This window comes from Lissotriton vulgaris, chromosome 5, assembly GCF_964263255.1.
Source record: "Lissotriton vulgaris chromosome 5, aLisVul1.2, whole genome shotgun sequence".
Classification (NCBI taxonomy): Eukaryota; Metazoa; Chordata; class Amphibia; order Caudata; family Salamandridae; genus Lissotriton; species Lissotriton vulgaris.
In genome coordinates, this window is record NC_141693.1 from 1,938,803,126 (window position 1) to 1,938,825,381 (window position 22,256).

A 22,256-nucleotide genomic window follows, 5' to 3' on the forward strand; every position below is an offset into this window, starting at 1 on the left:
AGACTGAAGAAATGAAATTGCGTGTCGATCACCACCGGAAGATGAGACACTCCTCCCTGCCGGCAGGGGACACTGTGGTGATAAAGCAAGAACAACAACCAGAAACGGATTACCCTGTGGTGATAAAGCAAGAGCAATCAGCGGAGGCAGACTGTCGATTCTGGGACGATCCTTTGACTACCACATGTCAGAAGGGCGCCCTAGTGACCACAGCACCAGCCGGTCAGAAAATCCCCAACAGCATGTTGCATGCACTCGAGTGTGCCCCAGTCCTGAGAGACGCCCTTGCTACAATAGTTGAGCCATCTAATGGTGAATGCAGTGAGAGTTTTGTTCTGAACATTGACCCTATTCATACGGACTCTCAGTCTGAGAGTGAGATTGCCGGTGGAGGAGGCTCCCAACGGCCTCGACGAGCTGTTCATTGGCCTAAACGACTAATTGAGGAACTGTGAATTGACTTGTTATTCCGTTTTGTCAAGAAAGGGGGAGAGTTGGTATTGAAAACTTTCTAGTAGCTGGGTGGGCGGAGCTAGTGGGCTGGGGGAAGAGGAGGAACCAGGGGATGGGCTAGTCAGTTAGAGTAGGGACAGGGACCTGAGAGCACCTGTTGAATAAAGCTCTTAGATAAATGAAGAAGTAGTCTGTCGTTATTACAAGGAAGACACGACACACTGGAGAAGAAGTTGGGGGTGGTGGAGAACCGCCTCCACATGGTAGGTCATCGCCAGTGATATAATTGAAAAGACAACGCCCAGGTAAGTGCTGAGAAGACCTTTATTGGTTATACCATCACAGTCCCGGGGCAGGAGTCAGCTGTGGAATGTTGAGGACAGGGTAAGGGGAAACCAAGGGGAAGGGAAGTTGGGGGAGAACGGACTGTACCAACAACAGATTATAACACATTCCCACACACCTCATTAATCTCATTCAATTGAGATGCCCCTGGATTAGATGTGGGCAGATAGGAAGTGAACCCTTCTTTGATCCCAATTGCCTCAATTTCGCAAGATAGCTTCCAGCTTCTGGGCCTCGTGGCTCATGTACGGGTCAAAGGCCGTTGGTTCCCCCAAGCAGGGCAGTGCATCCTCCTCTTTTTGCAGAGCAGAGCACAGCGGCAGGGCTTTCTGGGAATCGAAGCCTGCTTCAAGCCTTAAATGACAGATGGGACACCTCCTGGCAAAAGGGTGCCATGCTAGAACCATGGAGGACCTGCAAGTCGCTGATCATGTACCTGGTTCAGTACTAAGCAGTATTTGTCCTATTTTGGACTCACTAGTATTACCGCCGACTGGGAGGCGCAGCTGACCCTCGAGGGAGGGCGGCTAACCCCCTGTGGGTGGCAGACGAAGGACACGGCAGCAGGAGCGCGCCAAGGAAAGGGTCAGCGAATGACCAGGGAAGTTTGGGTTCAAGGGACTCAATCAGGAGAGCAGCACTGGGGGGGGGTGGAGGGGTGAAGAAGGGGTTTGAGCCAATCATCAAGCTTTCTTTATATTTTGAAATAGTGGCCAGCTCCAGATGAATGTATCTTCTAAGGATTCACTGGGTTGGGATGGGCACGGAAGGGCGGCCCGACTAACACAGCCCATTGCTAGGTGACACAATGCAAGGGGCTGAGAAATTCATTGTTGCTGGGCAGAGGCGTTGGGCCTGGAAGGATGTGGACGAATATACCCCGCCAGATCCAAGGTACTAGTGCTGTGAGGTGTATGCACACCACGGACAACGGCACACATTCTGCCATGCCCTCAGTGCACAAATATAACTCAATGAGGGACCACCACTTTGTGCATCTCTGACCATGGCCCTCTCAGAGACTGGCTGGGCTGGTAGGCACGGCTGGTGTGCCAGAAGAGCCACTGCTCCCTATGCCTCTCACAGAGGCTGTTTGGGCTGGAGGCTCGGCTGCTGTGCCACAGGTGTAACTGCACCCTAGGTCTTTGCAGAGGCTGGCTAGACTGGCAGTGACTCTTCTGGTGTGCCAGCGATGCAGTGCACACCATGTCCCTTGCAGAGGCTGGTCCGGTACAATACGAGATGCAATGTGAGGATGCTTCTCTGCATTAAGCAAAATCATTCACTGTCCAACAAACGTTTGTGTCCCTCACACCAAAAATCAAATTGACAGTGAAGAACTCTCCCAGCATATGCAGGCTGCATCTTTAACCGTTCCTCCTATAGATCCCTTTAGAATGGCACTACAGCAGGGGAGATGTCTGATTAACAGCTGTTTGAGACTACAAGTAGGTGGTACAGTCAATAATTTTCACAGTGATTCAGGCATAAGGAGTCTCAAAGATAATTGTAGGAAGTTTTCTCTCTATATACCATACCAAAAAGATGTATAGTGTGCAGAGAGTCCAGTGGATCCCCAGAGGCTTTACAGAGGCTAAAGGAGATTATATTAACACTCTCTTTTATGGTAGTGGTAGGCTGTACAACACACAGTGGCAATAAATGAGACACACACTGAATCAATAAATCAGAGACTAATATATAAAAAGAATACTTGGTTATTGTTATCTTGTAGAATCACATAACTTCATCTTAGGTTAATATATTTTGCAATAGAAATACTTTTCAATGTAAAAAGTGGATAAAGAGCAATTTTCAGACTTTTCAATGGTAACCTATGGGAGGAGGAATACATTCAGAATGCATATAGGTAACATTGACTTACAAGACCAGTCTTCAGAAGTTAAGGTCAGTATTGGGCAAGGTTCAGTTCGGCACCAACAGTATACCATCAGCAGAACTGTGGTGGCTGGGCACAGGGTGAAAGTACGAGGTCGGGCGCCCAATACAAATCAGAGAAGGGCTAATAACAGGTAAGTAATAGCGGCTTGGGGAACCGGTCTCCAGGGGTTGAGGCCTACACTGGACAGGGCCCAAGTCAGCACCAACACTACACCACCAGCGGCACAGAGGCAGCTGGGTGCAGGGTGCCAACACAGCGTCAGGCGCCCAATGAAAAACAATGGAGGAATGCCAAATCGGAAAAGGGCCGCATGCTCAAGCCAGAAGGTCAGTCAAAGGAAACCAACAGCTATAGATGTAAATTGTGAGAATATGTGACGATATTCCGTAATCCAACATCCCGCATACCATCACTCCGCAATTTTTACAACGCAGGACTATTACTCCGCAAAGGCATCATTCCTAAAACTTTTACCCCGCATATGACTTTATCACACATGCCATTACAACGCAAATGCATGTGTGGTAAAGTCATATACATTGTAAAAGTACATTATTTAAAAAAAATATAAATGTATGTGTATATATATATATATATATATATATATATATATATATATATATATATATATATATATATATATATATATATATATATATATATATATATATATATAAAAGACAAGAGAAACGCTTCTTCCGGGGTGCTGGGACCCATGGGAGTTGGCGCAAATGCCGGCGAAGCAGTCCGGTAAATCAGTATTCAAAGGAAACCAGGTTAAAGTTGCGCTCTCAGGTAATCAGACAAACGAATCCAGAGTGTAATATGAGCAGTTTATTACACAACGCGTTTCAGCATAGAAGCCTTGTTCACGTGTACCACAACACAAGTGACTCCGGTATTTAAACATAAGTTTCAGCGTGATCTAAACAAACCAACAACATAAGCATAGGACTAATCCACAAAAGTGTAAGAAGCTTGGCAGACATGTTGGAATGGTACAATCAACATCATTATGCTCTTTACAGACATCGTATGTACAAAGGTAAATAACTGTGCAGCACAATCAATGTATAATACATGACGTCATTTTCAAATTCATGTTATGTATGGGTTATTAAGTCCTGGCCAGTCCGTGGATCTCCAACGGACACTTACCAAAGTGTGGGTATAACACGGAGTAGACATAAGTATCTGTCTAAACAATATTCAGATGTGTATACTAAAAAATCCAAGAGATGTTTTACTCTGGATTGACTGGGATCCATCGGGTTGCTGATGAGCTGTACACCCGACAGCAACACAATTGATAATGGAAAACATGTTGCCTATATTACGCTCTGTCATAGGCAAAAACGGGACAAGGGTGGAATCCCCGAACAATCACAGTAAAATACACAATGATGTATTACAGTCAGAAATGACGAAAGGCGGGATCTGGTTGGAACCCAAACAATCACAGTAAACTACACAATTAGGGTTGATTCAGATACTAGCTTAAATCCCCATATGGTCGATAAACTGTAAGTCACTGTATCTAGTTCAAGTAGCTAAATACTGACATCAAAATAGCCAGGAATCAATGTCTGTAGTATAGCGTTGCCAGTAAATAAACTAAAATTCTTACTTATGCATGATGGAAAAATAGTGGGAATAGGCGCTGACTACCCGGAGAGAAATATATCAGCAAATCGTGAGTCCCATAGTGAAAAACAGTGATTCCTGGAGTGCAAAGGGTGACTGAGTCTGTGCTGGTGAATTCAATGATAGGCCCAACCTTTCCTCCTGTGGAACAAAACAACATAAATAAAATATATATAAAATTCACTATAGAATAATGTACTATGTCATAAGACAGAAGAAGAGTCATGGTTTGACATACGATTAGCAACTTGGGGATATTGGAGCACAGTGGTCAACATAGGTTCAAACAACAATGACTAATAGATCAGGTGACCGATCAGGTAGTTACTCTCTTAAATGGCTGGCCAATTCCTCATCCATATTGAGCCCTCCCGGGAATTTGGTCTGAAACTCTATTATGAGTCTGGATTCCCGTTGTCTGAGGCTCAATACCCTGTCACCGCCCCTTGGGTTTCTGGGAACATGTTCCAATATGAAGAAATTGAATTCTGCAATATTGGAAAAATGTCGTTCATCAAAATGGCGTGCAACAGGATATTTGGGATCATGATTGGCAATGGCCCTCTGATGCTCAAGTATCCGCTTTTTGGCAGCACAACGAGTACTGCCAATGTACCATAGTTTACATGTACATTCGATGGCATAGATCACAAAGGTGGTACTACAAGTGAGGAACTGAGTCAGTTTTTTAGTTATGCCACCATATTCAACAGAGCCCCTGTACTTGCTGTATTTACAGGCCTTGCAATGGCCACAGGGGTAAAAGCCTTCAAGCCCGTGTTCAGAGATCTTGGGGTATAACGTGATGTCATTTCTGACTACTAAGTCTCTTATGTTTCTGTTCCTCTTGTAAGTGATCAGAGGCCGATCAGGTATACTTTTGCCTAGTACAGTGTCGGTTTTAAGAATCCCCCAATTTTTTGAGAGAATCTTTTTGATGCTATCTGTTTCAGAGTTAAAAGTGAGTATGAGTCTAGTGGACTCCTCATTCTCACTGGTGTCTGTGATAGGTTGTTGCTCGAGGGTCTGTGATCTCTCTATGTCATTCGCTCTCTCTTTGGCTTTTTTGAGAACCCAACTGGGATACCCTCTGCTCTCAAATCTGTTCACTATGTTTTCTTGCTCTTTCAGGTATGCCTCAGTTGTATTGCAATTTCTCTTTGCCCTCAGCAGCTCCCCGTAGGGGATACTCCATTTGAGTGCCTCCGGGTGGCTGCTGTGGGCGTGGAGAACACTGTTGCCAGCAGTAGCCTTGCGATACAAGGAGGTACAGATCTTGTGGTTTTTTATTTCCAATTGTACATCAAGGAATTCAGTTTGAACATTACTGATGTTACCTGATAGGAGGATGTTGTACTTATTGCAGTTTAACTTGGTGATAAAGTTTTCTGCATCAGTTTTAGATCCCTTCCATATGATGAAAAGGTCATCAATGTAGCGAAGCCACATGATGACCTTCTCAAAGTCCCCTGCTAAGGTGGCACTGCTGCGGATTTCCTGTTCCCAGAACCCCATGAACAATTTCGCAAAACTTGGGGCAAAAGAAGACCCCATAGCAGTACCGGTGATTTGCCTATAGAGGGCGCCGTTAAAGGAAAAAATGTTATTGTTCAAACAAAATTGCATCATTTCCATGATCATTTTAGAGTCTTCACGATAACATACAAGTCTATGGCTTAGATAATGATCACATGCCTCTAAGCCATGTTGGTGATTGATTATCGTGTACAATGAATGGACATCTAAAACAACAAACAAGTAATCAGAGAGGACGAGGACGGGGAAGGGGCAGAGGCCGGGGAAGAGGAGAAACCGCAGGAAAAGAATCCGACAACGTTGGGAATACCGACAAACCAAAGGGCGCAGTGGGAACAAAAAAGACACGCTCAAACAAGGACTACTAATGGACCTTAAAACGGTAAATAAAACTGTTAATAATTTATCTAAAAGGTTAATATCGGATTCAGATAAAAAGACATTGTGTTTAGGCCTCTCCTTCTGCCCCACCACTGGCTTTAATTTTACAGATACCAGAATAGAGGTTTTTAAATTTGTGCGCAAATTAAAACTAAAAAAATGGCACAAACTAAAAAGATTGGGTCAGAATCAAAACAACCCCACTAACTTGATACCTAATTCCTTGAATTTAGCCATCAGCGATGTTGATATTCTACTTATGATTTCCAATCTTGATGACAATTTAATAGACAATCAAAGCACTAGTGCCACTCAGTGCCTGGCTGATATGAACCTGACACAAGATGCACCAGCTAAAACTGACTTTAGGGTCAAATCTACCTTTATGCCTATGCTTCCACATGATAGCATAGACACTTTTCATGACTGTATTATCCAGGAGTTGGTTGGTTTACGTAACAAGAAAAACACTAGCAGATATAGAGGGTTTAAACACAATCTCCCTCTTTCCCAAAGACAAGCACTTAAAACACTATATGAAGATACCAATATAGTGATACGCCCGGCAGACAAGGGCGGCAATATTGTGATCTTGGATCGTGAGGCCTATATTGACGAGGCACAAAAACAACTCAATGACACCGATTTTTATATACCGGTCAATACTGAGGTATATAACCAAAGTATCACACATGTTTGGGAACAACTAGAAACTTGGAAAGACAAGGGGTTGCTGGTTTGGGAAGAATATCGCTACCTGAAAAGAGACTTTCCCAAACTCCCCATTCTATACCTGCTACCTAAGCTTCATAAACATGCTACCAACCCTCCTGGTAGGCCCATAGTGTCCTCCATTGGCAGTATTAGCGAGAACATCTCCAAATATGTGGACCATTTTCTCCGAGACTTTGTAACTACATTACCTAGTTACATCAGAGATACTAAGGATTTCTTGTGCCAGATTGAGAACATTGCTTGGGAATCTGATTACTTGTTTGTTGTTTTAGATGTCCATTCATTGTACACGATAATCAATCACCAACATGGCTTAGAGGCATGTGATCATTATCTAAGCCATAGACTTGTATGTTATCGTGAAGACTCTAAAATGATCATGGAAATGATGCAATTTTGTTTGAACAATAACATTTTTTCCTTTAACGGCGCCCTCTATAGGCAAATCACCGGTACTGCTATGGGGTCTTCTTTTGCCCCAAGTTTTGCGAATTTGTTCATGGGGTTCTGGGAACAGGAAATCCGCAGCAGTGCCACCTTAGCAGGGGACTTTGAGAAGGTCATCATGTGGCTTCGCTACATTGATGACCTTTTCATCATATGGAAGGGATCTAAAACTGATGCAGAAAACTTTATCACCAAGTTAAACTGCAATAAGTACAACATCCTCCTATCAGGTAACATCAGTAATGTTCAAACTGAATTCCTTGATGTACAATTGGAAATAAAAAACCACAAGATCTGTACCTCCTTGTATCACAAGGCTACTGCTGGCAACAGTGTTCTCCACGCCCACAGCAGCCACCCGGAGGCACTCAAATGGAGTATCCCCTACGGGGAGCTGCTGAGGGCAAAGAGAAATTGCAATACAACTGAGGCATACCTGAAAGAGCAAGAAAACATAGTGAACAGATTTGAGAGCAGAGGGTATCCCAGTTGGGTTCTCAAAAAAGCCAAAGAGAGAGCGAATGACATAGAGAGATCACAGACCCTCGAGCAACAACCTATCACAGACACCAGTGAGAATGAGGAGTCCACTAGACTCATACTCACTTTTAACTCTGAAACAGATAGCATCAAAAAGATTCTCTCAAAAAATTGGGGGATTCTTAAAACCGACACTGTACTAGGCAAAAGTATACCTGATCGGCCTCTGATCACTTACAAGAGGAACAGAAACATAAGAGACTTAGTAGTCAGAAATGACATCACGTTATACCCCAAGATCTCTGAACACGGGCTTGAAGGCTTTTACCCCTGTGGCCATTGCAAGGCCTGTAAATACAGCAAGTACAGGGGCTCTGTTGAATATGGTGGCATAACTAAAAAACTGACTCAGTTCCTCACTTGTAGTACCACCTTTGTGATCTATGCCATCGAATGTACATGTAAACTATGGTACATTGGCAGTACTAGTTGTGCTGCCAAAAAGCGGATACTTGAGCATCAGAGGGCCATTGCCAATCATGATCCCAAATATCCTGTTGCACGCCATTTTGATGAACGAAATTTTTCCAATATTGCAGAATTCAATTTCTTCATATTGGAACATGTTCCCAGAAACCCAAGGGGCGGTGACAGGGTATTGAGCCTCAGACAACGGGAATCCAGACTCATAATAGAGTTTCAGACCAAATTCCCGGGAGGGCTCAATATGGATGAGGAATTGGCCAGCCATTTAAGAGAGTAACTACCTGATCGGTCACCTGATCTATTAGTCATTGTTGTTTGAACCTATGTTGACCGCTGTGCTCCAATATCCCCAAGTTGCTAATCGTATGTCAAACCATGACTCTTCTTCTGTCTTATGACATAGTACATTATTCTATAGTGAATTTTATATATATTTTATTTATGTTGTTTTGTTCCACAGGAGGAAAGGTTGGGCCTATCATTGAATTCACCAGCACAGACTCAGTCACCCTTTGCACTCCAGGAATCACTGTTTTTCACTATGGGACTCACGATTTGCTGATATATTTCTCTCCGGGTAGTCAACGCCTATTCCCACTATTTTTCCATCATGCATAAGTAAGAATTTTAGTTTATTTACTGGCAACGCTATACTACAGACATTGATTCCTGGCTATTTTGATGTCAGTATTTAGCTACTTGAACTAGATACAGTGACTTACAGTTTATCGACCATATGGGGATTTAAGCTAGTATCTGAATCAACCCTAATTGTGTAGTTTGCTGTGATTGTTTGGGTTCCAACCAGATCCCGCCTTTCGTCATTTCTGACTGTAATACATCATTGTGTATTTTACTGTGATTGTTCGGGGATTCCACCCTTGTCCCGTTTTTGCCTATGACAGAGCGTAATATAGGCAACATGTTTTCCATTATCAATTGTGTTGCTGTCGGGTGTACAGCTCATCAGCAACCCGATGGATCCCAGTCAATCCAGAGTAAAACATCTCTTGGATTTTTTAGTATACACATCTGAATATTGTTTAGACAGATACTTATGTCTACTCCGTGTTATACCCACACTTTGGTAAGTGTCCGTTGGAGATCCACGGACTGGCCAGGACTTAATAACCCATACATAACATGAATTTGAAAATGACGTCATGTATTATACATTGATTGTGCTGCACAGTTATTTACCTTTGTACATACGATGTCTGTAAAGAGCATAATGATGTTGATTGTACCATTCCAACATGTCTGCCAAGCTTCTTACACTTTTGTGGATTAGTCCTATGCTTATGTTGTTGGTTTGTTTAGATCACGCTGAAACTTATGTTTAAATACCGGAGTCACTTGTGTTGTGGTACACGTGAACAAGGCTTCTATGCTGAAACGCGTTGTGTAATAAACTGCTCATATTACACTCTGGATTCGTTTGTCTGATTACCTGAGAACGCAACTTTAACCTGGTTTCCTTTGAATATATATATATATATATATATATATATATATATATAAACACTTCTTTTTTAATTTAAATTAAACATTTATTCTTTCAGATTGCATTATTTAAATATATATTTGTATATATATTAATATTACATTTATATATTTATATATATTTTTAATTTTGTAAACATTTTTATCACCCTTTACACCCTAAAAACGAATCCCACCCTGGTCCCTTTAAATACCCCTGCACCCCTTAAACATAACCCACCCCTACTCCTTAAAATACCCCATCACCCTTAAACACTAACCCATCCTAACCCTAAAAATATCCCTGTACCCCAAAACCCAGACCCATCCCTGATCCCTAAAAATACCTCTGTACCCCAAAACCCAGAACCTATCCCTGAACCCTAAAAATACCTTTGTACCCTAAAACCCAAAACCTATCCCTGAACCCTAAAAATACCCCTGTACCCCAAAACCCAAACCTATCCCTGAACCATAAAAATACCCATGTACCCCAAAACCTATCCCTGAACCCTAAAAATACCTGTGTACCCCAAAACCCAAACCTATCCCTGAACCTTAAAAATCCCCCTGTACCCCAAAACCCAAACCTAGCCCTGAACCCTAAAAATACCCCTGTACACCAAAACCCAAACCTATCGCTGAACCCAAAAAATACCCCTGTACCCCAAAACCCAAAACCTAGCCCTGAACCCTAAAAATACCCCTGTACCCCAAAACCCAAACCTATCCCAAACCCTAAAATACCCCTGTACCCCAAAACTCAAAACCTAGCCCTGAACCCTAAAAATACCCCAGTACCCTAAAACCCAAACCTATCCCTTGACCCTTAAAATTACCAATCACTGCAAAACATATACCTCAGAACCCCTATACCCATACTTACCTTATCCTAAAATATTAAAAAAAACATGCTTTTACCATTCCTGCATTTACAACTAATTTCGTTGTAAATGTATGTGTGGTAAAAGCATATAAAAAATGTAATGCCGTGCGTTATAATGGCATTGCGGAGTCATGGTAGATTAGTTGTAAAAGTATGCGAGTGATAGTATGCGGAAAGAAAGATTCGGGATAATGGGTGTTTACCAAGTTGTGAAGCTCGGGACGTAGATAGAGACCCCTTTGGTCGTCTTCACAAACGCCCAGCACGGACGGGTGCAGGGGTGTCTTTTGGCTTCAGAAACTGCAGGTGACGTTGAGTGGATCTCCGTTCAGAGGCTGCAGGTGATGTTGAGGATTCTGGGAGGGGTCAGCTCATGGAGAGGGCTCTGAAGTGCAGGGGAACCTTACTGGAACTGGTGAGCCACTTGGACTCGGGCCGGAGGTGTCTGGTGCAGAGGGGAACCGGGGGCAGGCTTTGCAGTTCTTCAGGTCAGAGTCTTTACTTCGAAGGTGGTTGCTTTGCGAACAGGTCTGCTGATCTCGGGAGATCTTTATGTTTATCGAAGGCAGTCAGTCTTTCAAAGGTTCTGGAGATTGCTGGGCTGCAGGGCGAGTGTTAGAGGGTGAAACTTTATGGTCTCGGGGCACTGGACCAGGCAGCTTAATTTGAGGGGGTGCCTCTACAAATATGAGAAAACACATATAAAGGATAGGAATCGAATTAGGGTTGTTTGCACTTTATTACAAGGAAACCCCTTCAACAAGAAGTGTAAAGAACACTTTAAAATTCAATATTGAGCCTGGGAGTTTTAACAAAGACTGGGCATTTAAAGACACATTTCTGGAGTGAAGAACAAACCCATGCAATGCAAATATATTTTAGATCAATGGAAATGCAGAGAAGAGTGAAAGAGACAGTTTTAAAATACAATAAGCATTCTAGCCTCATCCAAGGATCCTAGATAGATGGCTGAGAGGAACCACACATTTAATTTCAGCTAGGTAATTCGACGAATAGACTATGGGCAGATCATTTATGCTCTTTTAATGAGGAACCATTTACCACAAAATCACGACATTCAGGTGCTTTGACTGCATGACGCACTTTGGTCACTTCTTGGAAATATTAGGAACACAGAAGTGACATTCTACAGTACATTAGTTTACCAAGAGGTCACTTGATGTTTGCCCGTGAATCATAATGAAATTGAACATCTATTGAACAGGATTTGCGTCACTTCAGGGAAACCTTTATAAGAAAGCGGAACATTTCGAAAGGTATAGGTCATATTCTCACGCCATGTTTCAGGTCTTAGTTACATTAAAGCTAGCAAAAGATACAATATTATGAAAGATTGACAGATTGCAAGTGTCCCCCACCATCAGGTATTGCGTGATGTCCCTCTTAGCTCGGGAAGTTCCCTGTTCTTGCAGTATCTACGTGGGTGTAAGAAGAGAAGCGCACATAGAGTACAACGAGGGAGTGGGGGGTTGGGGGTGCTGGGGCTTCCCTGAGGAGATGTTTTGTGAATTTGTCAGAGAGGCACAGGGCCTACTGTGTTTAGAAAAAGAGTTTACAATACTTTGGTCAATTTAACAGATCCCTTCATGATGGCTGGTGGGGTCATATGGGGTCTGATGCTTCAGGTGTGGGTAGGATGAGCTTGGGGCATTGTATGGTAAAAACTAGAACCCGCTGCATTCCCTCCTCTTGTTCATTCATGAACAAAATTCTTACAGCATACCTTTCAGGCCCTCCTCCTTGTAGGTGTATCCTAGGGGGGGTCAATTGCATTGGAACATTTGCACATTTAGGACATTCATTCTCCTGTGTCTTCCTTAACTCTATATACTCTCCTTCAGGTATGTTAATGAGGAATGCATATGGTGCCTGTGTTGGTGATGGTGGAACTATATTTAAATCCTATCTCCGTTAGAATCTACTAGTGGTGAGTTGGGGCTATCGACTTGGCATTTGGTAATGTTAGCAGGCTGCATTTAGTGTAGTCCTATTGTTGTTACTACAACAACTTCTATAAGTGCTAAGTTATTCACATTCCCTGTTCTATCCTTGCTTTCCGTTAGCTAATGCTGCTATTCTCGGGAGGTGCAACTGCTACAGTCATGGTGTGCTGACTGAAGAGCATATCGCGATTTAAGACACAGCCCACGTATTTAGAGACAGGTAGGGCATTGTAACACATGCTGTTTTCTGTGTCTGTAGGCCGGTGTGTGCAAACATAACATCCCACCGTGTCAACTGTCCCTCTGACCCATCTTTATCAATGGCCATTTATTCAATTTGGTACAATATCTCTGTGTCTTTCAAGCAGCATCTCAGGGCCAGTGCTAGGTATAGCACTGTGATGACCATACACTATAAGGAGCGTAATCATTATAATGGCAGCAATGGGGGTCAATACTGCTAGTAGCACCCATGGCCATTTTCTCTCATTGTTCTGTAAGTCTTGAGGCATTGTTCCAATCGTTGGTATGTGTGGCTAGTGTGGCTAGTTGGAAGACTGTCTTATCTTCTGCTGTACTTTCCCTCTTTTCAAAAGTCTGCTGAGTAATAATGCAGAGCCTCAGTGATCATCCTGTAAACAGAAAAAGTAACCATTAGTGCCTGTCTTCAAGTAATGTGAGAGGTTACAAGCACTTCTATTACTTCAGCACTTTCAATATGAAGAAAACAAAGTGATGAAGAAGGTAAAGATGTCTCGTTGTCACAGCTTGTAGACTGAGGGGCTTGGGCATTGATGTTCCAGACGTCTGTAGTTGATGTATCATTGGGGCCCGCTTACACACTCTTCCTTTCCCTGTTGTGTGCAGCAAGTGCAACTCTTCAGGATGAGCTTGGGATACCATTCTCACTTCATACTTTTTTTTCCGGTGCAGGATCATCGAGGGCTGCAGAAAGGCCAGTTGGGCTGAGGCCAAGTCAGTAGTTCTCTGTAATCTTCTCTGCAATCGTCTCTGCAATCTTCTCTGCTGGTGTGACTCTGTGGTGTCCGGCTCTTGTTAGGTCATCAGGAACTGAAGCACAGGGTCTTGGGATGCCACCTAAATACTAGATTTAGGGGTGTTTCAAGGGAGTCACAGGAAGTGGCCAATGGGCCCCTTACCTGGGGTGTCTACTATTGTTGCAGGGATTCTACTCAGGAACAAAACTATGCTTTGGATCATAGAACATCAGTAGATAGGGACTCAGTACCATGGGTCCGGGGCAACTAGCTTAAGCTTTTCACTTGCCTTCCTAACCAGATCCAGAGGGACAAGTGAGTTGACACCCCAGAATGCAACACTCCCGACCTTCTCAGGATTGTGGTAACAGGACACCACCTTTCGCTCACACACTTGTACTCTTCCACAATAAGATATAACAAGAGACATGCAGGAAGTTTGAAATGTTTATTTAAACTGTCATTCTATAGAATGCATTATACGTGCAACAATCAGAAAACAACTACCTAACAGAAATACCATCAGCATAGTCAGTAAACCATATATTACGAGGAGCCCTGTCATAGTGTAAGACAGATTAGCTAAACGCCCTCCCCTTCTACTCAATCAAAATTATTATTCCGTAAAGATCTCTGGGATTTGTAGCAGACGCCGTACCTTAGCATACATAGATGGACGCTCTACACCTCAGGTATAGGTAAGATCTCCTCTCAGAAAGTCTCTCTATATGTGTTACATTACTGTGCATACCTATATGACAAGGCGTACATGCTCATAAACAACAGCTGCATTCCTGTGTTTTGTTTAGGTGCAAGTGCCTGACAAGAACAAAATAACAAGGGACATTGTTGCTTGACCTTGTATACTTTGTTCAGACTAAATCCCAGAAATGAACAGAACGCGAAAACAACTGTAGGTCTGTTGTGAAAATACAATGCGGTACAAAGGCAAACATGTTTATATTGTAACATGTGCAGAGCAAATGTGACCTACGCTGTGTAGTTAGGCTAACGTAGAGAAACTACAATGGGCTATGCACGGAGCACATGACACTATTATACCAACCTCCTGTGGGAGGGGGACATAAACCTAGCCCTGATTGGATTAGTCCCACCATCTCCAAGACAAGTGTGTTTAACCTCGCAGCACCTCAGCAGCACCTCAGCAGGGGAGGTGGCATAGAGGGGGCACACCTCCTATTCTTTCTACGGTTTCCTGCCAATCCTCCCACTATAAAGGGGGTGAGGACAGGAAGGGGACCTGCTCCCTCCAACAGGAGAGTCTGGGGTCACTTTACAAAGGAAGCAAGACCTTTGAAGTCTGAACACCTCCACCCTGGAAAGACATTGTTCTCAACCTCAGAGCGTGGAGGCACTCTTCCCATGTGGTCAGAACACTCTCTGGTGGTAGCAGGCTGGCTCAGGCCAGTCAGCGATCACACTAAGGATTGGTAGGCTTCAGGGGACTCCTCTAAGGTGTCCTCTGTGTGCCACTTTTAATAAAACTGACACTGGAATCTGTGCAAGTTTATTATTCTGAGATGTTTGGTACCAATGTTCCCATATTTCAGTGAAGCCATCATGGAGCTGGGGAACTCATAATGATGAGTGTCTAGCCCATGCACTTACTATGGCTTCCCTGGTAACTTATCCAATATCCAGGAATCGACCAGGATAATGTAGGGCATATCTGCTCATGCTGATATGCCCTCACAGGAGATATAGTTCACCCTGCCTTAGGACTAAGGCCTGCTAGAGGGGTGTCTTACCTATATCCCATGCAGTGTTTGTGGGCATGGCACACAGGGATGTGTGCTGTTGCTACTCTTCAGTTTTGCCTGCCCCCTTATGGTGGCACAATTGTTGCTGCAGCCCTCAGGGACCCTCTTTAACCACAAGGCCCTTGGGACTAGGGGCTCCATTTTACACAGGCGTTATATGTGAGCTAAAGTGGTGTCAATTGTGGTACAGATTTTAGGGAAACAATACTGATACGGGGAACCTGATTAGTAAGGAGCCAAGCAAAAGGTGGGGGGTTGAGGGGGGGGGGGGGGTCGCAGCAGAAACCCATTTTCCTACAATAATATTATCCCTTGCTTACCATATGCTTCCACAACAGTAATTTCCAAAGTGAGAGAAGGGAATTTGACTACATCCGCTACACTTAATTAGAGATGACATACTACTTACTACTTATCTCGGGCTTTTCAACGATCTGATGACTCCATTCTTTTTCAAATATCTTCTCCAGATCCAAGGAAAATGGCACCTGATCTCAAGCGCCTATCAAAAGGAGGAGCAAAGGAATCTCGACAAGCAAGACACGTTTGGCTGGATGGAGATACACTCCACCGATGGCATGAAGTTCCTGAAATATGGGCAAGGACAGTGAGTAATGTTTGTTGGATTTATAGGTCAGGAAACCCTACTTAAAGACGTGGACACCTAAAATGTGCTAGGTTGTGGGTACTGAAAATGTGTTACAAGGCATATTTTAAGAAGTTTTTTAAAATATTGATCTTTCTTTTTTGATAATATTTCAGAAGTGCCCTGACTGTATGTTGCTCCGTTTTCTCTATGAACCTTTCTGTGCCTGACACCCTTCCACTGGAGAGGAGGCACAATATGTATTCATATCAGTACCAAAAACATAATTTAGGATGCAGTCAGTGATTTATTCCAGTGAAGGGCAGCCATTAATCTGAATCCAGTGTGAGTATAGTGGGAAACACCCCAAAAGGGGTGGAGGTGCAGAGCAAGATATTTCTCCTTGTAAAATAGAAATATCTTCCCACTGGAGAGTAAAGGCACATTTATTTTCACATGTACAGCTGCTACACTCGAGCACATAAAAATGCTTTCACAAATTATCCTCTTGGAATATCTGCATAATTACAGACCTATTAATGGGATACTAACACAGCGACATCATCCCAGGAGTACTCCAAGAACTCACAATAAATGCAAACAAAAGTCTGAAATTGAATCCAGTGGGCTTAAGACTATAAGAATACATTTCTGCATTTTCTAAAGAATCAAGACCTTGGTTGTTACAAAAAAAGAGCATCTGTTGTTTCATGCTACGTCTTGCGCTCCTTGTCACCCCTGAGGGTATCCAGGGGCTGAGCAGGTGCCTCGAGGTGAGACCATGCCTGGATACAGGCTGTCTCAATGGGTCCTAAAGGTTAGTTGAAACGCCAGGTCTTCAGCTTCTAGTGGAATTCAAGAAACGAGGAGGTTGTTCCAGGTCTTGGCTGCTATGTAGAAGAATGAACAACTTCCAGTTCTGTTTCTATTGATTCAGGGTGTGTGTGTGTGTGTGTGTGTGTGTGTGTGTGTGTGTGTGTGAGTGAGAGTGATGCTGAGCGCAGTTGTCTGGTGGGTTGGTGGAAGTGTAGGCGGTGGTTGAGGTATGTGAGTCCTGTGTTGTGCAGTGCCTTGAATGTGTGGGTGAGAAGTTTGATTTGCCATTGTTTCTGGATGGGGAGTCAGTGGAGCTCTCTGATGTGTAGTGTGATGTGAGTGCGGCATGGGAGGTCGAGGATGAGTCTGCCGGCGACGTTCTTGATGGTTTGGAGTCTGTGGAGTAGGTAGGTTGAAATTCTGGCATAGATTGCAATGCCATAGTCCAGTCTGCTCATAACCAGGGCTTGTGTGATGGTGCTTCTGGAGTTCTGGGGCAGACACTTGAAGATCTTCAGCAGCATTCATAGCATGTGGAAACAAGAGAACGTGACAAGGCTGACCTTTGATGCCATAGTGAGTTTGTTGACCAAGATGAGTCCTAAGTTTCTGGAATAGTCCATAGGTGTTTGTGTGGGTCTTAGCTCTGTAGGTCACCAGGGGGAGTCCCAGAGTGAGCTCTTGTTACCGAACATCAGTTCCTCCATCTTGTCAGTGTTGAGCTTCAGGCAGTTCTCTCTCATTCAATTCACCACACTTGTAATTCAGATAGTGACGTTGCTCCAGGTGGTCTTGGTGTTGTCTGCGAGGGATAGGATGAGCTGTGTGTCTATGGTGTAGGAGATGATTTTGATTCTGTGTGACCTGATGATGTTTCCGTGAGGTGTCATGTGTATGTTGAAGAGGATTTGGTCCTTGGATTTCAAGGTGTAGGGTGGCAGTGTTACTTATTGGGTTCGTCCTCTGAGGAATTAGATAATCCATCTGAATTCTGTTCTTTGTATTTCTGTGTCAGGAAGTCTTGTGACAGGTTTGTGCTGGGAGACAGGGTCAAAGGCCGTTGCGAGGTTGAGCAGGATGGGTACTCAGGTTTCTCTCCCTGGCCGAGGATGGCCTGGATGTCATCTGTGGCCATGATGAGGTTTGTTTCGGGGCTGTGGAAACCTGACTGTGAGCTGTCCAGAAGTTGATGGAGTTCCAGATGTCCTCAGAGTTGCTTGTTGACCACCTTCTCCATTAATGTAACTGGGAATGGTAGTAGAAACATAGGTCAGTGGTTGCTGAGTTTGCTTGGGTCAGCCAATGGTTTCTTGATGAGGTTGTTGACTTTCACTTGTTTCCAGCTTTCTGGGAAGGTTGAGAGGGTTGGTGAGGGCACCTGAGTGGACTGCTTTATGATTGAGGTTATCATTCTTTGGTGGTGGTGGTCAGTTGGTGGATGAGGTCTGCTGGGTTGGGCTGGGAGTCGAAGTTGATGTAGATCTTCAACATTTTGCTGTGGAAGTTTTTGAAGAGGAGGTGGCAGAATCCATGCGATGGAATGGTGCTCTTATATGGGGCTGCTGGGTTGGAGAATTCTTTGACGATGGAGAATAGTTATTTGCAGTTGTTGGGACTGGGTTACAGTCTCAGAGCCAGTGCTCTTTTCTTAGTTTCCCGCTGCTGGTGGTGGTAGGGCCTGAGTGTGGCCTTGTAGGTGGTGTCTTGCCTTGTTCTCTAGTTGCTTGCAGTAGTGTTTGTATTCCGTGAAGTTGTCGGTGTATAAGCTGGCTTGCTTGTTCTTTTTGTTTGATGTTCTTTAAAGGTGCAGTCGGAGATCCAGCAGTTCAGTTTTCTTATGTCGCTGTTTAGGTTATTGGTGGTGCCTGGTTGGTTAGTTTTGAGGATGTTGAGCCAGTCTGTTTCTATCACTTTGTTCAAGTTGCATCCGGGTGTGCCGGGACTTTCTTGGTCATGGGTGGTAGTGGCTAGCGGCAAGGTGATGGTGAAGTGAACTACGGACTGGTCTGTTCATGTGAGTGCGGTGACCTGGCTGAATTTGACTTTGTTGATAGAGAGGGTGATGGGGTCCAAACTGTGTCCTATGGTGTGTGTTGGACTTTGGATGAGCTTGGTGAGTCCAATGTTGTTCAGGCTGTTGAGCAGTTCTGTGGAGTTGGGGTGCAATGGGTTGTCCAGGTGGAAATTGAGGTCTCAGAGAAGTATGATTGGAGGTGATGTAAGGGGAGATTGAAGTCTATGATGAGGTTGCTAAAGCTGGCATGTGGTCATGGATGTCGGAACGTGAGGGTTCCTTTGATGGTAGTTCTTTCAACTGTTTGTAGCTTGAAGTGTATGTGTTCCATGAAGGGGGTGTTAGTGAACGTGGTGCATTCAACGTTTCAAAGTCATCCTCATGGATGAGGCAAGTCCTCCTTCTGGCTTGAGGAGTTGGTCTTGGTATATGACCTGTACCCCATCAGGATGGTCACAGCGTTGTTGGATGCTGATGCTGGGTTAAACCAGGTGTTGCGAGAAAGAGGAGGTCAAGTGCAAGAGTGTCATTGAGGTCTTAGATCTCATTGACACTCTTGCACTTGACCTCTTCTTTCTCGATTTCAGACCTTTGTGGTTTATTTGCAAGCGTGCATTGAGAAGCATGCATGCAAGTTGTTGTAGTGCGTGGTGTAATCTGTGTGAGGTGGAAAGTGTGGGTGTGCTGCAGCAGGTGAAGTGGCAGTGGGTGCAGGTGAAAGGCCCTACCGTGGTGTAAGGTGGGGCTTGGCAACAACGGTTGTGGCAGCATCCATAGTCGAAAGGGTGAAAGGCAGTGGCAATGTAGCCTTGGGGGATCATTGAACCAGAGTTTCTGACGTTGGACGCGGTCTAGGCATGGACAGGTGCAGATGGGCTTGACTTTAACATGCCTTAAATCAGCAGTGGTGTGGCCACCATTAAGTAGGTCCTGGAAGGTGGGAGGAGCACAGGGGGAGGTGCTGAGCAGACTGGAGAAAAGTGGGAAGACGAAGTGGGAAATAGCTGGAATAGGTAAGGAGGTGCCGTAAGTAGCCACAGTAGGGGGGAGAGAATAGAGACAGTGGCGGGAGCAGCAAAATGGGGAAAAAAAGAGCAAATAGAGCTAATGGACACAAATAGCACAAGAGCAAGAGGAGCAAGGTGTGAGACGAAAGAGAGAGAGAGAGAGAGAGAGAGAGAGAGAGAGAGAGAGAGAGAGAGAGAGAGGAGAGAGAGAGAGAGGGGAGAGAGAGAGAGAGAGAGAGAGAGAGAGGGAGAGAGAGAGAGAGAGAGAGAGAGAGAGAGAGAGAGAGAGAGAAAGAGAGAGCAATGGGAGTGGGAGTTGGGCCTGAGCATATTTCAACTTCTGCAAGATTGAACTACAAACCAATTGTTACGATCAAACATATATTAAACATTTATTGTGTACATTAAATTTAAATAACATTTCCCTCATACTGAAGCTACCATTACTCCATGAAATAGGACGTGACACATGACGAGGACTGGAAGAACATCAAAAGTGAGAAATGAAGAACAGTCCAATAAAACAAAATGCCTCCAAAAAGATCACAAATAGAATGAGCTATATTTTAGGTTATGAAGGTTCTCTTTAACCACCATGTAAAAAAGAAGTGTCTTACTAGAAATGAAATACTAACCCAGCAAAGGCTATCCTGGCTATTGGATATGTCTACTTTGGACTGTGGAAATATACAAACTGAAGCATACCCACAGAGAAGGAAAAGCTGAAATTGCGGTGGGATATTCTTTATCAGAGGGAAGATCTAATGACAAAAACGGAGATGCTTTCACAATAGGGCACAACTTTTCTGTTGTTAGGGAGAGGAGAAGGCCAGCTCCTTATGAAAGGATAGGCTAGGGATTGGGTTTCGGTATTTTGTTTATTTTTATTTCTTTTTGATTTGCAGAATAACTTGATTATGGTTGTGAACATAAAGACAGCAGTGCGTTTTGTAGATAAAATTGGGAACAACAGCCACATTTGAAAGAGTATTGATAGGAAAGTCAAGAACATTTGAAACAAAATTAAACAAGTAGATACATTCCAAATTAATGACTTTTCAGTTCATTTCTGAATTTCAGCAGATCACAGTTCTTTGTATTTTGGTCTGGAATGACATTCCAGGGGCTAGGCACGTTTAAGCATTGTATGAAATTGGAATATTGATTGAGGGGGAGTTGAAGCCCCTCTAAAGCAACAACCACAATCCTTGTCAGTGTGAACCACAGTCACTAAATTAACCTATGCTTAACCCTCTTGTAGCTTGGAAAAAAGGCAGTTGAACTTAGAAGCAACGTGTAAAGTATTTATGTAGCACACAAACATTAATAAAGTGAAAACATGACACTAGAAAAAACTCAAACCAATTTAGAAAAATAGTATACATTTTAATAAATTAACTTCCATAATGAGAAACATTCAGGGGGCGTGGCTTGGATGCTCCTTGCCCGATCCCCGATGATATCCTGAAAACGGCACGATTTCCGACGTGCAAAGAGACATCCGGGCAGCACAAGGCATCGGGACGGCAGCGGAACCCCAGGAACTGGGCGCAACACCATTCTGGCAATCAAACGCCCTGTTAGCACGAACAAAGACACATCGGGGCGATCTGGCTCAAAATGGCGGACGGCACTCAGAGCCGGCACATCTAGGAACCGATGCTGCACGGCAGCCTCCTCGAACAAATTGAGAAGTGAGGCGGCGCCACTCGCTGCGATAGCCTGAAGCCACATGTGAGGTGAGCGGAGTGAAGAGGGCGAGTTCTTGGGGGAACCCCCGGACCCTGGTGGAGTGTCTACCTGGGAAAAGTTTGGGGAGCTGCTGTTGCACCGGGGCTGGCCGGACCCAATGGCGGAAGGCTGCGAGTGCCTGGCATGAGAGAGACCCCTCAGAGCCGGAGGCTGATACGACCATGCATGGAGCAGCTGCTGGGACATTGGCACTGACCGGCACCTGTGATCTAACGCCTGAAGTGTGTTCATAACGGCTCGAGATCCCAGCCTAACAAATCTGTTGGACCGGAAGGCGTGCCTGCTGAGATTACACTGCCTGGAGGGGGAGCGGAGAGGAACCCCCCCACTGGATTTGCGGAGAGGGTGCTATCGGCTGGCGAAAATGACAAGATGGGGAAACCCAAGGGGAGAGTGGAGGCAGATGCCAGCTCGGAGGCGCCAGATGGCTCGGTGCAGAGCCCTGCGGATATACAGCAGCTGCAAGATCGTATACTGGAGGCCATTACTGCCACGAAAGCCGCTCTGCAGCAGGATATGGCTCAGGTGGCGACGGGGTTGGGGCTTCTGAGGGCGGAGCA

At 44.3% G+C, this 22,256-nt stretch overlaps 1 protein-coding gene across 1 annotated transcript in view; it reads left to right on the top strand.

Annotated features, from left to right (window-relative positions):
- LOC147717809 (uncharacterized) overlaps positions 1-22,256 on the top strand; it is a 299,575-nt gene that overhangs the window by 45,365 nt on the left and 231,954 nt on the right. Inside the window, exon 2 of the mRNA XM_086924596.1 lies at positions 15,992-16,128. Coding sequence (XP_086780722.1) covers positions 15,992-16,128 — 137 coding nt within the window. The remainder of the gene's footprint in view (positions 1-15,991; positions 16,129-22,256) is intronic.